The sequence below is a fragment of the Atta cephalotes genome, assembly GCF_000143395.1.
Source record: "Atta cephalotes unplaced genomic scaffold scaffold00047, whole genome shotgun sequence".
Classification (NCBI taxonomy): domain Eukaryota; kingdom Metazoa; phylum Arthropoda; class Insecta; order Hymenoptera; family Formicidae; genus Atta; species Atta cephalotes.
Genome location: NW_012130111.1, coordinates 1,799,942 through 1,816,390, shown reverse-complemented (window position 1 = coordinate 1,816,390; position 16,449 = coordinate 1,799,942). Strand labels below are relative to the sequence as shown.

Here is a 16,449-nt window from a genome sequence, read left to right as displayed (position 1 = left end):
TTAAAAAATTTCCACGTGAAGCGAGATTCGTCTCATCTCTCCCTTTGCCTATAGGTGAGGTCCACCTCATCTTCTCTCTTCCTTAGGGGCGCGATTTTCCACGCGAAAGCGAGATCCATCCCAACTCCCCCCAAAATACCAATGAGCATCAAATTCTTATACTATTATAATTCTGTCGGGATTGCGGGATTTTAAAAAGTCCGAAAAATCAATTTTCATGGCATATGTAGTATCGAGTTATTTAAGCACTTAAAGTCCAGCTTTGACCGTTAAAGGCTTTTCTTTCCTATTAAGTTGTTTGTACAAATTGGTTAAAAAATACTTCAGTTTAAAATATCAATGTCAAGGACCGAAGTGTTTTCGCTTTCCCATTCGACTGAAGAAATAGAAGATACGAAGAAGAAGAAGAAGAAGAAGAAGAAGAAGAAGAAGAAGAAGACGAGGAGAAGGAGAAAACTCGGAAGACTGGGAGTCCAAGACCCTGACGAAGAGAAGGGAGGACGAGCGGCCCCATCTTGGCTGCTTTTCCGTTCCTCCTGTTGCTCCCGCGCCAAAAGTCAGACCGACAGGGGTCCGTTCAGTCTCGTTTCAGTTATCCTCACGCACACGTAAACGCGATACGCGGAGAAGACTGCCGCTAGTGCACGCTTGTTCATATCTTCTTCGTACCGCTGTCACGCAATCACCCTTCCGTGCACAAAGCTAACGATCATCGCGCTCGTTATCGGCGATGATATATATGCGTACGCCGCAGGTGAAGCGGAGAATCGATTCGATCTGGAGAAGCTACGTGATCAGTAAAGCGGAAATAATGCACGGAAGTCGTGTGACGATTCTTATTCTGTGCACGATGATGAATTGCCTGGTGAGTTCGTATTGTTTTCACGAATGTCTCCTGGATTTTAACATTTATTAGGGTTGCTGAGTTGTTTTTCCCCTCGCTAAAAACGAGAGTGAGCGTTGAAATGTTTTGTTTAGGCGATTTATAACATAAAGATTTATAGGGATAGGACATAAGAACCTTATTCATTTTTAACACAATAATTTATCTTATGTGTAACATGATGCTGCAATCACATTGTGTGGATTCTGCAGGACATCAAGATAGCTTAATGTATTAGGATCTGAGCAAGAATTGTCGTAATACTTACTTATTGTTAGATTTAAGTTATAGATGTAAGCAACGTAGTGTAGCGTATGACGTTTGATTAACGCCGTGGCTCTTGGAGATTAATTCTTCTGCGTATAAAAATATTAAGATAAAAATATTAATATAAAAAACCAATAGTTTACGAGATTTTATATTGAGACATGATTTTATTTTGAGATGTTTTAACCATAGAGCAGTTAATTGCAATGTTCAATATCGATGTCGAATATATTAATGAAACCAATAGCATCATTTTTTGTCATCTTTGAAGTCATAAAACTTTTGTTTAAATTATTTATAGATTTTAAATATGCTTATCAGCATCGTTAAAATGCCTATAAGCAAATTATTAAATTACCAGACAATTTAATTTGTAATAATACTATGATAATATCGATGTTCTGTCGATATCAAGTCCGAAAAATCAATTTAATGCATAATTTGGCAAAATTTGCTATGTAATATATAAATTTTTATACCGAATTCTTTAAGTATTAAAGATCCAATTTTGACAGTTATAAGTTTTATTTCCTATTGAATACATAAAACTTTTGTGCAAAATCATTTTTCGATACAAGTATTGGTTTTCGAAAAAAATTAATGCGTCACTTAAAATTACTCACTCTGAATCGCGTATTAATGCAAATTGTACTATTTTATAAATTTATATCTAAATTCATTTTTTTTCATAATTCCGCATATGATGTTTTTCGTTATAAAGTTCGAATAAATAAATGTTATGATTAAATTATGACATTATAAAAAGGGCGAATTTTATTTTGTTCGAAAATTAAGTAAAATTTTTTTCTTTGAGCAATGTGTTCCTAAATATCTTTAATGTACATAGTGTGATTCAAATTTTGACACAAAAATTATATAAATTAATAAAAATATTTTATAAAAATATTTTGATTATTTTTTTATTCTAAATATAGGATTTTTATATTCGATTAATATATTCCAAATATCGTTTTTCTTTTTAATTTTTGTATTCAAGCACGCAGCGCCAACAACGCAGCGTTAACAAAGCGCTAAAAAAACGTATATAAGTGGTTTATTAACGCTTTGTAGGCGCTAGTGTACTTGAGATCATAATTAAGTACTCCTCCTTTATAATCGTCTTCAATAGTCAGTCACATCCGTTAGCTTGAATTTCTATTGAATCTTCAGTCTTTTAATTGCAATTTTGGAAATATGAAATAGTCGGAGGAGACAAGTTGAGTGTGTAGAATGGGTGATAAAACATTTCTTTGAATCATTCGATGATATTCTAGAAATTTAAGCCGACTTGTGACTGATTAATTGCTTTATTTTATGATTTTTGTCTTTATTTAAAATTTATGCACTGCGTTCTGTACAAATACAAATCACTTTGCATTTAGAACGACAACCGCTCACTGAGCGCTCACTGAACTCTTTCGTCTTTCGGCATATTCCGTTAGATCCTAAAATATAGACCAATTAGATTAGCAGTCTAGAAAGCGAATTAGATACGCAAATCATCACGTGACATACAGAAAAGAGGCCTATTCTTTTTAACTAAATTTTTGCATTAGTTCATCTTAATTTTTTTCTTTTCTCTTCAAAAGAAAAAAAAAAGATGAACTGGTACAAAAGTTCAGCCAAAAAGAATAGACCTAAGAGATGTCAGGTCTGTGATGTTGATTCAAGATGCATATATTTCTTTATTGAGTGGAATAGACTTTTTTTGAGCATATATTATGCATATTTTTGATAAATTTTTTTCAGTAGTTAAAGGGACAAAATTTAGCAATCTAATATATAGAAGTTTGTAATTATTTGACGGGTTAAATAACGTTTACTGACTTCATTCTATGACATCATTATCATGTAATATTTTGGATTAGCTGCTTCTCGGTTAGTAAAGTAAAGTAAGTAAAGTAAGTAAGTTAGTAAAGTAAGTTATAATTACAATAATTATAATTATTTGCACGTTTTTTTTTCACGGACATTATCATGTATGATCGATCAATTTGTTCAATTCAATTTGTTTATTATACGATGTGATGTTCCCTTCTCGGCATAACAATTTTCTCATTCGCCCACGATGATCAAGAGCTTAAATAACTTGCTGTTATTTTTGTGCTAATTCATTAGTGTGAGTGCAGGTATGCATTTAAATTGCTGTTAAATTCTTCGAAAAAATCTTGTTATTTATACATTCTGCGTAACGAATAAAATCCTTTTTAAGTACCAATAATTCTTCGATGAGTTCAAGATTATTTTGAATAAATTAAAATTCTATTAACGTCAATTATGACATTAAAATTATATTAATGTCAATTAGAATTGTGAATTATGAGGCTTTCTAAACGGTTAAATTTGTCAAAAATTCTTGCTTATCAATTACGGATTCCGTAGTTAGGAACCCGTTGGTCTTCCGGCTACGTTCGTCTATACGCATGTTGAATCATAATTCTTACATGACCTCGTAGGTCGTTGGACTCTGATACGTCAACCGGTGAGTCGCGTCGTCGACGTGTCATCCGTTGAATATGCGAGTCGTGTTAAAGAGGAATGCATTCCGGGCTATGGAATCTCTATCTGAATTATCACTTGAGTTCATTTTCTAGTGGGAAGTAAATATTTTACCTTAAACATATCTACGTGTTAAGTGTATGAGTAAGGCGTAGTATTATTATTCCCATGCTTAACCTGCTTTAATAAAACTCTTACATTTTAATGGTTGTAAATAGCAGACTGAGTACACTTCTTCTTACGTATATCTCACGTTACGGTATCGCACCTTTTACATTGCGTACCTTTTTTTTCACAAGAAATGAATATACGTATTATAGAAATTTATTTTGACTGGTACTGAATTGATTTTTGATATGCTGTTAATTGCTTAATTAATTAATACAAATATTTTTGCAATGACAGCTTAATGTAATTTTTTTATTGACAATACATTTTTTTATTGACAATATCTTTTAAGATCGTAATGTGAATACGTAACAAATCTTTTTTGATCTTGAAATGCAAATCATAAGGAGGACTAAAGAAATATAACTTATTAAATTGACAAATAATTTTTTAATATTAATAATAAGCATCTTTATTAATAATCTAATGTTAATGAACATTTTAATCTGCGAATAATTTATTGTCTCAGCCAGATTCGAACCTTGATTTCTCCGTATTCCGTGCATACGTCTTCACCATTTGATTACTGAGCAATATTTGTCGTAATAACCAATAATTAATAAAGAAACATCGCTTTTTTAAAGAAATGTGTGTATAAACAAATACAATTTTAAATAGAATCGATAAGAATAAATCCAATTAAATGAGAAAAGTCTTATAAATATTCATACAGAAATATTTAAGCATAAATAAGATTCTCTTTAACGCTTTTAATCGAAAAAAATAGGTTTCTCTCATTCATTTAATTAGATTTATTCGGTATTTCAAATTGTAATTGTTTATGCATACTTTCAGATACGTTCTACAATTTAAGATTAAAGATTTTGAAAACAATTATTCCATATATCGCGCAACTTCTCAATGTTGTTGAACAAAATTATTCTACGATTTTCAATAGTCGACCTCGAATTTTATTAGCTTCGCTATAGATCCACTCACTGCTAGCAAGAATAGATCTATTGTTTTCGTGAACAAGGGTAGGGAAGAGGGAAGGGCTGGAGAAAATAGATCGACCACGACCACGAGGGCCAATTTGCAGGCAAACAGAAACTCGGAGAGTTCTCCGCCTCCTCCTAGTTCTATGCAGTGGTAGTTGCAATCCCGTCTGCATCCCGATGCGGCTGAATATGCGGCTCGTTTCTTTCGTTGCATTATGCAAGGTATCTTCATCTTTCGAGTCTTTTTTGCTACTGTCGCATTTGTTATTGTGAGCGACTTCATTTCACATTCAAAAGCGGTTTCATCGATATCGATATTATCCTATAGACTATCCTCAAAAATGAATACAGAAAATGTAAGTAGGAGGCGTCTAATCAAATTTATTTTCAAATTTTTATAACATTTTCTTAGCAAAGATTGATCAGAAGTTGTCTTTTTTCATAGCACTAATGATGAGATTGAAATTTTATATTAAGATAAATTCGGTTTAGCTCCGTAAAAATTAAATTTGCAAAGAACTTTGCAATATTTTAATTGTTTATAATTCAGGAATTATTATTACCTTTTATCATTTCTTTTCGAACGAAAAAATCAGATGTAAGTTTGTTAAACAATCTGTATATTAAAATAAACAAATACCAAATCTTAAAGTAATCATCTCTTAAGTTTAAGTTTTGTATTTGTTTTTTATTATAATTAATTTTCAGTTTTCACAGAAACAAACAAGTAATTATAAATAATAAGAAAAGTATTCAACTATTTGGAATACTCTTTTTGTTAATTATGTGTTTGCTTTTGCTAGTATGAAAAAAATTGACAAGAATATGAATGATTAGAACAGGAAAGTTTACCTCAAGAAAATTGCAGGTAATGATAATTAAGAGTACCACGAGTCGAGCAAGTCATCTTCAATTTTTACGACTTTCCTTTCCGACGAGTTTTTCTCAAGTGTAAACTTTTTTCCCACTTTACTCATGCTTTATCCAAAGTACATTTTATGGTACGCACATATGAAACGCGATTCCCATGTACGGCGAGAATAGATAGCCGAGGAAACGCTCGAGTTACCAATACATACGTGTTGGAAACCGGGTACCGGTATCCCATGAGATAATTGCGACGGTCTGATGCTTCCATGCATCACAGTGCGCGAATTGCATTGCCATACCTTGTAATCGACGCCCGACAATTATTCTCGTGGAAACGATTGGATTTTTCGATGCATTTTTTGACCTGATGGAAGCACGCTAATGCCGTGAGATGCACGTTACACTAGGAAATCGACGTTTCTAGAGCATGTAATTATCTCCGAAATCGATAGTCAATTCATGTAGTTAGTTGCTTAATAGTAGACCGCACTATTCGTTTTAAGAGATGATTTTTGAAGATTTTCAAGAGACACGTAGTGTTTCGCGCTAAGAGCAGCGACATGTATCACAAGACCGACTATGTTATCTTTACGCGAACCGTCGAATTTTTTATTTTATATACGACCATAAATTGTAATTTCTTGTTCCGCGCAATAAAACCATTTGGATCGTCAATCTTGAGAATGTTATTTAAGTTTCGAATATTATAAATTTAATCGAGAAACTTTAATGTTTAGAAATTAAATTTCAAAGATATACTTAAGTTGCAATAAGTAGCAAATTTTTATGTATTTTATTTTTATAATTAGTTAGATATTTCAATATGTGTGTTATTTGCATACTATGGCCAAAAATAGAAAACACCTCCACAATTTGATGTAAATATTCTATATGTACGTATATCTAACGAAAAATAAATTAACAATAGTTTTATTGAAAAATAATATTTACTTTTATAATAATTTCAATATTTTGTTAGTTTTTCTGTAAATTATTATCTTTTCCAAGAAAATATAATAAATTGAGGGCTAACGATCAAGGCAATATTAATTGAAATAAAGAAAAGCTGTTAATAAGGTAATAAAGATTTATTATTTCTTGCAGCGAAAGATTGATCTGCGATTGATAACATTCATAGAACATGGAGATAACTGATACATCCTGTATAAATTAAAAGAGTATGTGTAGTATGCGTTTCCAAAGTCGTTCGACTCCGATTCTGCGCAAAGATTACAATTATTGTGTTTATGTTATTCAGAATAACGTTATCGTGTGAGAACTTTAAAACGTATTTCGTATGTTGCCGACCGTGAAATTGTTGGCGTGACAGCGATGGCACTCGTAAATCCTACCATTCAGGACGCACATATCTCTTGATCGCGTGTCTCGTTCAGTCTCGTTGCAATTGCGACAAAATTTACGGCTGCATTAAGAGCATGTCGCGCTACGTAATCATTACGTTGAATTATTTCGATTCGAAAAATTGATTCATGGCCTAAAAAAGTGTTAGCACCTAGTATGTTTGAAGGCAAAATTAGTTCAAAACATAATGAATTTTTATTAATAAAGCGATTTTTTGCATTCAAATTACATAATAATTAATAATTATATTATAATCGTAATTTTGTTAGTTGTTGACATCGTCTTAAACAATTCCAAGTTACTAAAAAAAATCTGAAACTTTAGTTCCCAATAAAGAAAATCGTCTTCGCAGCTGTTTTAAATTTTATATAAATATAAACCATTAAACTTCATTCATTATTTTGAAATTTGTATATGTTACGCTATTGTCATCATTCCACAAATTTCTTATTTAACAAGGAAAGATCTCCTCCTAGGACTATATTCAGATTCTCACCCAAGTACCTCCCAAGTATTATATTATTATTTTTATTAAATAATTATAAACAATAATTATTTTTATTAAACAATAATAGGTGAAGGATAAAATGATATCTCTCGATTCTTTTAACGACAGTACATAATAAATGCAATTGATTTTAAGTATATTTAAAATATCCTTTTTAAATATCAACTTTTTAGATTATATTCCTCTTAAAATACAATTTTTAGATTATTCTTCGAAGGTTTATGTGTTCCGCCATCCTTCAGGGTCGTAGCTGAAGCGCGAATGGAATTTCCGCGTGGGAACCGACTCTTACAGATCGCGATCGTCTTCGACGTGCTGCTCCTCGGAAACGACTGTAGTTACTCTATTCTGTGTTTAAATTGGCTCGGTTCGTTAAGCGTAATTAAGAGCCAGCTGGAGGCGCTTACGTTGAATATAAAATTTCATCTTGCCACCCTTGAGTGCAGCGTTATGCATGCTAAACTCGTGCTCTGTATTTCCACGCGGCGTTGCGTGCAATGGCCGATTAACTGTCTCTTTCTCTTGAAGGCGTGAATTAATTTCTTTGATCCCATATATATAAGTGACTACATTCGTACATGCCCTCATACATGTGAGTTGTTAATTGTTAAGAGATGAAATGCACAATCGCGTATTCGCAATCGCGTATTTTGCAGGGAAAGCAACAGATAGCAGTGTAGATTGATAAATAATGAGCTCTCATGCTTTGCAATGACCAAGCATGATGCTTGGTGGACACAGATATGACTCTATTTTGATTTTTTTCAGGAAGACGGCGAAGATTGTCGACGTAGAAATAATCGCGTCCATTCAGAAAAGCACATTCATTAATTATTCATCAACAGACGTTCGTATACGCTCGATGAATCTGTCGTTCCGCTCGAGCGACACGTTTACGGATTATCGTTAAATGTAAGATGACGGCTCATATATAATTCAGGATGCACGACAATTTTGTTCCTTCGACTTACACGTGAGATGCGTACGTAATTGAAAACCGCTTGTCGCGCATGATACAACGCAAAATTATCCCATAAATAGAACAATAAATAATCAGTTGATAAATTGAAAGGGTTTTCGGATTTACGGTATTTACGTTTTTGGAATAGAAATGTTAAAATAGTCAAATCCGTATCTCCAAAAATTCGTTGTATCTTAAAACTATGCCTATACAATTGTTTTTAAAAAAAATTGTTGAAAAATTCCTTACTTTATATACATATATCTGGAGGATAGAGTAGCAATGATCAATTCTCTTATACAGCAATCAGTGTATTGGGGTCGTTAATCCGTAGTGGCACAGTTATGTTAGGCACGATGGGAATCGCAATAAAATCTTACGATTATATGTTCAAGCATTACTCGTCGGCAAGATTTACCGATTTTCTTTCGAATAATATTACGCACGTCATCTAACTTGAGGCGCACGGTGTATACGCTAACGGTGTATACGCGTGCAACGGATGCCGTGTCACCTTGCGGTGCTTAAAGCGTGCAGGCGCGAATCTGCTGTGAGTATACGCGTGATTCTATTTTCATTTCCACTTCCATCGTGAGATGACGTACTGACAATGAGATAAACTACCGATGCTCGGTGTTCCTCGCGATCACAGATGAATTACTGTATTTTTATGAAAAAGAATCGATGTAAGAGAGAAATAAGAAAAAAGAATATATTATGAAATTTTATTAAAAAAAATAATATATATATATATATAATGAATGGATATATATATATAAATGGAGTACAAAAAGCTCCGGATCCCTTAAATATTTTGAAAAGTAAGCATTTAAAAAAAAATGTTTCATACAAAAGTTGTAGGTTTGACCTATTTGTTGATTTTATCATATCTCTCTTCAGAGATCTTATTGTCGTAATCGAGCGTGGTGACTTCTCTATTGTGATGCTTGTGATGCGTACGCTGATTATACGGTCATATGGGACATATTGTTTAACGTTCCGCACGACAATTTTTTTGTTAGAGAAGTTCTCTTGGCAAAGATATATTCTCGGTGGTTTGTCATTGTTCTTCGAGAGAAGCTTACGAGCGTTCGAAAAATTTTTCAGTCCTGCCTAGATTCTCTGGCATAGAAGTCTCGTGCGCTCGCACTCGATCTTATCATATATTAAAAATATTAATTTATTAATATAATATAAATTCTAGATATTAACTTTACAAATTAAATGATAAAAGCTACGAGTCCAATGTAGGATGTTAATAAATGATTTACTGAGGATGACCTAATGAGGATCAAAAGTTGAGTTTAGCATTGTAGTATTGAAATTATTGTGAATATTAAAATTCATTTATTAGCACTTAATATATATTATTTAATTTGTTAAAAAATTTTGAGTTTAAGTATATTGATTTTGAATTTTGAATTTAATTATTAAATTATTAAATTAATTATTAATTATTAAATTATTCATAATTTATAATTTTTATTATTATATTAAAAATTCTTCTTTTTTCTTTCTTCAGAATTTTAATAGGCATTTAATTAATGTACAGACATATAAGCATACAAAATTTAGCTCATTTGCAAGCCTTCCATTAAAGTCTAAAAAAGTTCTTGTCTAGCTTTTGTCGTAAAACTAGGTCACTAGGGAGAGCCTTTATCATTTTCGACTTTCTTGTAGAGATTGGCTTCATCTTCACCCACTTCAACGAGCGTGAAGCTCGGTGACGAATGCAACCAAGCTCGGGAGTGTGAGATCGGCATCGCTAATAGCCACTGCTACTTGGGTTATTGCCGGTGTCAGCCTTTCTTCGCCGGCTACAATGGAACCCATTGTCTCGAATGTAAGTTCGTCCAAGTCTTTTATTTCCTCCAACTACAGTTCTCTTCTATCCTGTTAGCCGAAATCATTGTTTTTAAACATTCACTTTACGGTATGAAAATTTCGAAGACTGCCCAGAATATAAATATGGGGATAAATATATCAGAAGAATTTAAAAAATACTTAAAAATATTTTGTTGTTACTTTAAAAAAGAAGGCGCTTTTATAATATATATAAGATTTGTTGCTTGTAATGTTATAGCAACTTTACTGGGTAACGATTGTCTCGTGAAAGAACAATGCTCTTTGAAAGTGGCGAACAGCAGCTGTCTCGAGAATGTATGCAGATGCGAGGAGGGACACTTGCAATTTCGCAGACATACTTGTCTAGGACGTAAGTATATTTCGATCGACGTACCTTAATAAAAAGTGTTGACGTGTTGCAAAATTAAGTAAATCAATAAAAACCTAAGTACGTATCTTTTATATTTCTATTGAAAGATCTTTCTATTCCAATTCAAATGAGTAGCTTCATTCTTAAAAAAATAATTATATCAGGAAATTGCATGATTTTACTTCAATCCAATTTATATACATATATCATTTGTATAAAAGACTTGATGTTAACATCAGGACACTATCGTCTCTTGATCGATGAAAACGGAAATCTTATTAAATAATTAGAGTACTGAATCCAATTCTAATAAGTATTGAGTTAAAATACTTGGAATCCATATCTGAATTCAAGCATATAAAAACAGAATTGAAGTAAGCTCTTCACGTTGGAGAGAAAAAGAAAAAAGATGGATCGTGCAAGAAGTTCAGCTAAAAAGGATAAGTATTAGAACTGTGCAAGAAGTTCAGCTAAAAGAACAGGCTGATATTTAATCAGTATATTAATACACGATAAGCACCGTATATATAAATAAGTAATCTGTTCATGTTCCTTGATGTTATCGTTGATAGCTCTTCACGTGACATTAAGGTAATCATTAGCGACGTCGAACAACATACATGTGTGAAAGATCAATGATGGAAAGGATGAATGACCAAGCAAAGCGTAGTTAAACCTATCTTGCGGAGAAAATTATAATTTATGTGAGCTTCTTCTTCTTCTCAGCTCACCGATACGCACATTAAGTTAGCATATCTTGGAAATGCATTCTGAAGATCGTATACTCTTTTTCTCTTGATTTATCGAGAGTTTCGATCGCTGACAGGCACTTACTGCGTCATTTTCAATGCCAGGATCACCGCGATTTCTTGCACTAACGATCTCAGCTATTTATTGTCATCCTAAAAGTATAATATCGAAGATACTGTCGTGAATAGAATCGTCTTATATAGAACAAATAATAATACGCGTTTATTTATTGACAGAAATGTTATATTTGAAATTATGCAATAATATTTTAAAAATATTCAAGTATAAATTATATTATATATGAATATATAAGACGCTTCTAATATCGGTGTACTTCTTGAAAAAGAAAAGATTATGATTAAAAAATTGTCAAAAAGATTATGATTAAATAATTGTCAAAAAAAAAATGTTATAAGCAGACTTTTGTGTCTATAGACTCTCCATCGTCCCCGATTGTGATGGCTATTATATTATTAAAGATTACAGGCATAGTTTGTTCCGAATCTGTTAATAGATTTAAAAAATTTATTTATTTCTGTAAATGTAACAATAACGTATCTTTACAAACTAGATTGACTCGCAATGTGTGCAAGTTCTTAAATTTAGAAATGAATCTAATTTGCAGCGGCTAAACTCGGTGAGGTATGTTACGAACATGCTCATTGCCGTCTTTGGGATCCCGAATCTTATTGCGACTTTCTCATTCCGGATTTATTCGGCCGCTGCCAATGTACCGCTCCAATGCGTCGTGAAGGCGACGTATGTCGACTTGACAGTCTCGTGAGACCTGCACCGTTTCCACAGCCTCCCACTCAGGAGTCGATAGTAGAAGACGTTACTGAGATCGAACGCAATAAGGAAACTATCACCGGCGGACAAAAAAACGAAGCCGAAGAAGAACAAGATACAGGTATGCCTAATTGAAATTCTAGATTGAGGTATCATAACGGATCTAAATAATATTATTTAGGTCCGTTATGTTACAAAATTTATAAATAGTGTTAGTTCTCCTATATAAAAGATGCATGCGCAAAAATTAATGCTACACTTTTGTATTGTAAATAATTTTTTCAAACATGATCAAATAAATATTAATATGTCAAAATTAATGATCATATAAAAAGAGTGTGTGCGCGAGAAAATGTTTTTCATCCAATTCATTCTAATCACTGTCAGTTCGTCTTATGTCATCTTAAAATCAATAGATTTTTTTATAAATAAATAATTTTTTCAAGATCTTTTTTGAGTAATGAAATATTTGGTCAATTGCATTTATTTCATATCTGTTTTTTTCACTAGGAATCGTTCTATTATAAATAGAAATTGGTTATACAGTTTCATTAATTATATATATTTAATGTAGTAAAAACTTTATATAATATAATGTAGTAAAAAACTTGTATTTTCTTGTACAAAAATAGAGCTTTGAAATTATCATATAATTAGGACTATTTTAAACTTTCTACTTTTTAATTAAATGTGTGAATTTGTAACGAGTTAACACGTGATACCTGATTCCTTCATAAGTCATTTAACATTCTCATGGAGTAATCCGTGGACGCGTTGTACGGGAATTGTATCAGGCTGCATCATCGCTTCTCTAAGTTTCACGCGCCTTTTATCCGATAATCTGCTTTTCCGTGTGTACACGGATGCAACGGGAATTCACGAGACCGAACGGTTTGTATTCCGGTCTCGAATAGATTAATGAAATGAGGCATTTCGTATTCTTAATTAGCACAATCATTAATAAAACACGACATTTTTTTTACAAACGCGTAAAAAAGAAAATTTGTACGTATACTGAATCACAAGCGATCATCACATGCGAAATCTTATTATCCTCCATTATCACTTTCACAGATTTTTTTTTACATATGTAATAAATAATAATAAATGTGATTAAATGATATTATGATTATAAACGAACTTTTTTAATATTTTCTTTTTTTGGATAGGCGTTCAGATATCTTGGTTAAAGAACGCATCGATGCTTCTATCGACGGAACCTCCTACTCAATTAATACCGGTAAATTTGGTGACAAGACCATCGAGTTTAAGACCTGGATTTAACAATCGTCCCGGACCAAACGAACTTCCAGATGATGATGATGATGATGCTGTTGTTATCGAAGCGGAAGTTACCGAATTCGCTTATATTACGACCTCGACAACTTCTGGTAAGAGATAAAATCGACGTTCTCATATTAAAAAAAAATATTTTTTACTGATAAAGCACTGAAAAAAATGAGTTTGTTATTAAAACAAAATGTGATAACAAATGTGATAATTTGGTAGGAAAACGAATCGATAAGTTATTATTACGAATTGTTTCTCATTATTCGTCTGTGTAACAAATAATACACGATTTATACGATACAAATCATATTTGCTAAATCATTGTTTGTATACTTTTACAAATAATCAGTATTGCTAACAAATAAAAATCTATCCAGCTGTTTCGAACGAAGGCAGAAAGGAGATTTCAAAGATCACAATTTTTAACAAAAAAGAAGATAAGTCCAGCAGTTTTAAGAAGAACAATCACTATAATTTATTACCAAAAAAGAAAAACTTGTTAATACTAGTTTTGAACAATTTCAGTAGTAAGTTTAGATCGACAGTCCAAGTAGCACATAGCGCTTACAAAGCTTTAACAAAGCGCTATAAAAGCATATATAATCGTTTTTTAGTGCTTTACAAGCGCTGCTGTGCTACTTACGAGAGCGCAGAATACAACGGCACACCTCTCGCGGCGACAATTTTCTCACACACAACAATGACTCGTCTAAAACCCTAGATTTTATATTACGGAGGTTTAAATTGTTCTAGAAACTTGATGGTGACCGGAGGATCCGTTTGCATTATTTTTTTAGAACAGTACAAAACCGAGCTTTGTTTTACGGATGTTCACAGCGGTTGCTACTTTGCATCCCATGATTCACGACTTGGCCTTTCGTGGAACTAATTGATTAGCGCTCGCAGAATTGCGCCGATCTCTCGCCGGCTGAGATGTACATACGTGATGGGTATTCGATAATTTCGGCAATCAATTTTTATTGTATTATACATGGTTGCTTCTAATTACTAATAACTGATTGCAGACTAGCATCAATCTCCATGACAGAAGAATTTTGTTTCTTCGTTTTCAGTATCGACATTCGTTGTCACTATATCTATAAATTATTTGTGGCAGATACTATAATTGCACATTAAATTAATAAAATCTTTTTTCTCAGTGAGCGAAAAATTAAAAAAAAAATCACACTAGGCATATTTTGATTCTCGCTTGATACCGTAATTCAATCTAACTTTTTCTGTCTTTCAGCGCCAATAAAGACAGATCGTCATGAGAGTACGATAATGACGGCAATCAGCTTGGGGCTACCGTGCGTTGCTGATTTGGAATGCCGTATGGCTGATCAAATGTCACGATGCATCGGCGGCGTATGCGATTGCAGTTTTTCGACGAACAGCAGTTGCAACGCGCGGCGGACTGGCTGTGCGCCGGGCACGTTTCAGTGTCGGTCATCCGGAAGCTGCATCAGCTGGTTCTTCGTCTGTGATGGTCGCACCGATTGCGCAGACGGTTCTGATGAAGAGTGTACCGGTCTTCGTTGCCCGGTGCAGGCATTCAGATGTAACGACAGTAATATTTGTATATCAAGGTCCGGAGTATGCGATGGCAATCGCGATTGTCCTCGTGGCGAAGATGAGATTGGTTGCAATAATCGGCGAAGTTGGTATTTCTGTCTTTTTCACATTTTTTTTTAAGTATTTATAAACAATACAGAAATTTAAATATTTTTTGTAATATACAATTCCAAGCCAAAAGTTTGGAAATATTTTTTCAAGTTGAAATTTTAATTATTTAAATATCCACAATAAGTTTTTTAACAATAATTCTTTATGTTTAATAACTGTTATTGGAGTGTAGGTACTTATACAAAAGAAACATGATTATTTATACTTTCGAAAGAGATTTTTTAGCCTTTTCGCATAATATAAGAATTTAATTAAATTTTTCATTGAGAATAAATTTGTAATTAATATGTGTAGGCATGCCTGAATTCTTTTTAGATTTTCTGGCTATACTGTTTTCTTTAAATGATTTTCTAAAATAACTTAAATTCTTATGAAAAGGAGGGTAAAGAATTGTACAACAAAATATAAGAATTTTAAAGAGTCATATAGATATATATATATAAGATAGATATATATTTATAAGATAGATATTTATAAGATATTTATAAGATAGATATATATTTAAAGAAAAGGAGTTTAAAAAACATTTTAAAATTAAAAACTAAAGTTTCACTGTATCATTTTTGTGTAAGAGTATGAAATATTACATATTCATAAATTACTCCATTCTTTTCTTTACACTACTGAAAATGTGGCAATGTCGATCGTTTTTATCATAATTATCAATATCTAAATTAAATTTAAATAAGTAACTTTCTTTACAAATCTTCTACATAAATATTTATTATTACAAAAAATTTTGTAATAACAAATTATAGTTTTACTGTTTAAATTTTATTCATTATTTATTTTTCAGAAGACGATAATGACGAATTTTCCATCTTTTATGCTTTTGTGTTAAAATAAGAAAAGTCACGTGACACTCCTTCACTTTTTAAAATTGGAGAATTTCCATATTTTTTTCATATTTCGTGCTATAGTAATTTATATTTTATTATAAAATTAAAAATATTTGTTCGCACTTTTAAAGGGATGCTACAACGATAATGGTCACTAATTGCAGTGCAATCAAAATTTTTGAGCTAGCTTTATGGATTGCAAACTTTTTTTTACGGAATTAAAATACGCACACATAAAAAGGATACGTCGATTTCGCAAAAAACGCACAAAAATTAAAAAATTCATTAATTTTTTTATTCATACAACTATTACCTGAAATTAAAGTTTGCTCAATATAAAAATTCTATAGTTTATATATATATATATATATATATATATATATATATATATATATACTATAGTACGTTAGTAATAAGTAAGTAG

At 32.1% G+C, this 16,449-nt stretch overlaps 1 protein-coding gene across 1 annotated transcript in view; it reads left to right on the top strand.

Moving 5' to 3' along the window:
* The first annotated feature begins 730 nt into the window (after nucleotides 1-730).
* The window catches only part of LOC105622624, a 19,463-nt gene continuing 3,744 nt past the window's right edge, over nucleotides 731-16,449 (top strand). The window contains exons 1-6 of the mRNA XM_012204040.1: nucleotides 731-865; nucleotides 10,137-10,299; nucleotides 10,540-10,671; nucleotides 12,047-12,331; nucleotides 13,380-13,601; nucleotides 14,750-15,160. Coding sequence (XP_012059430.1) covers nucleotides 731-865; nucleotides 10,137-10,299; nucleotides 10,540-10,671; nucleotides 12,047-12,331; nucleotides 13,380-13,601; nucleotides 14,750-15,160 — 1,348 coding nt within the window. The remainder of the gene's footprint in view (nucleotides 866-10,136; nucleotides 10,300-10,539; nucleotides 10,672-12,046; nucleotides 12,332-13,379; nucleotides 13,602-14,749; nucleotides 15,161-16,449) is intronic.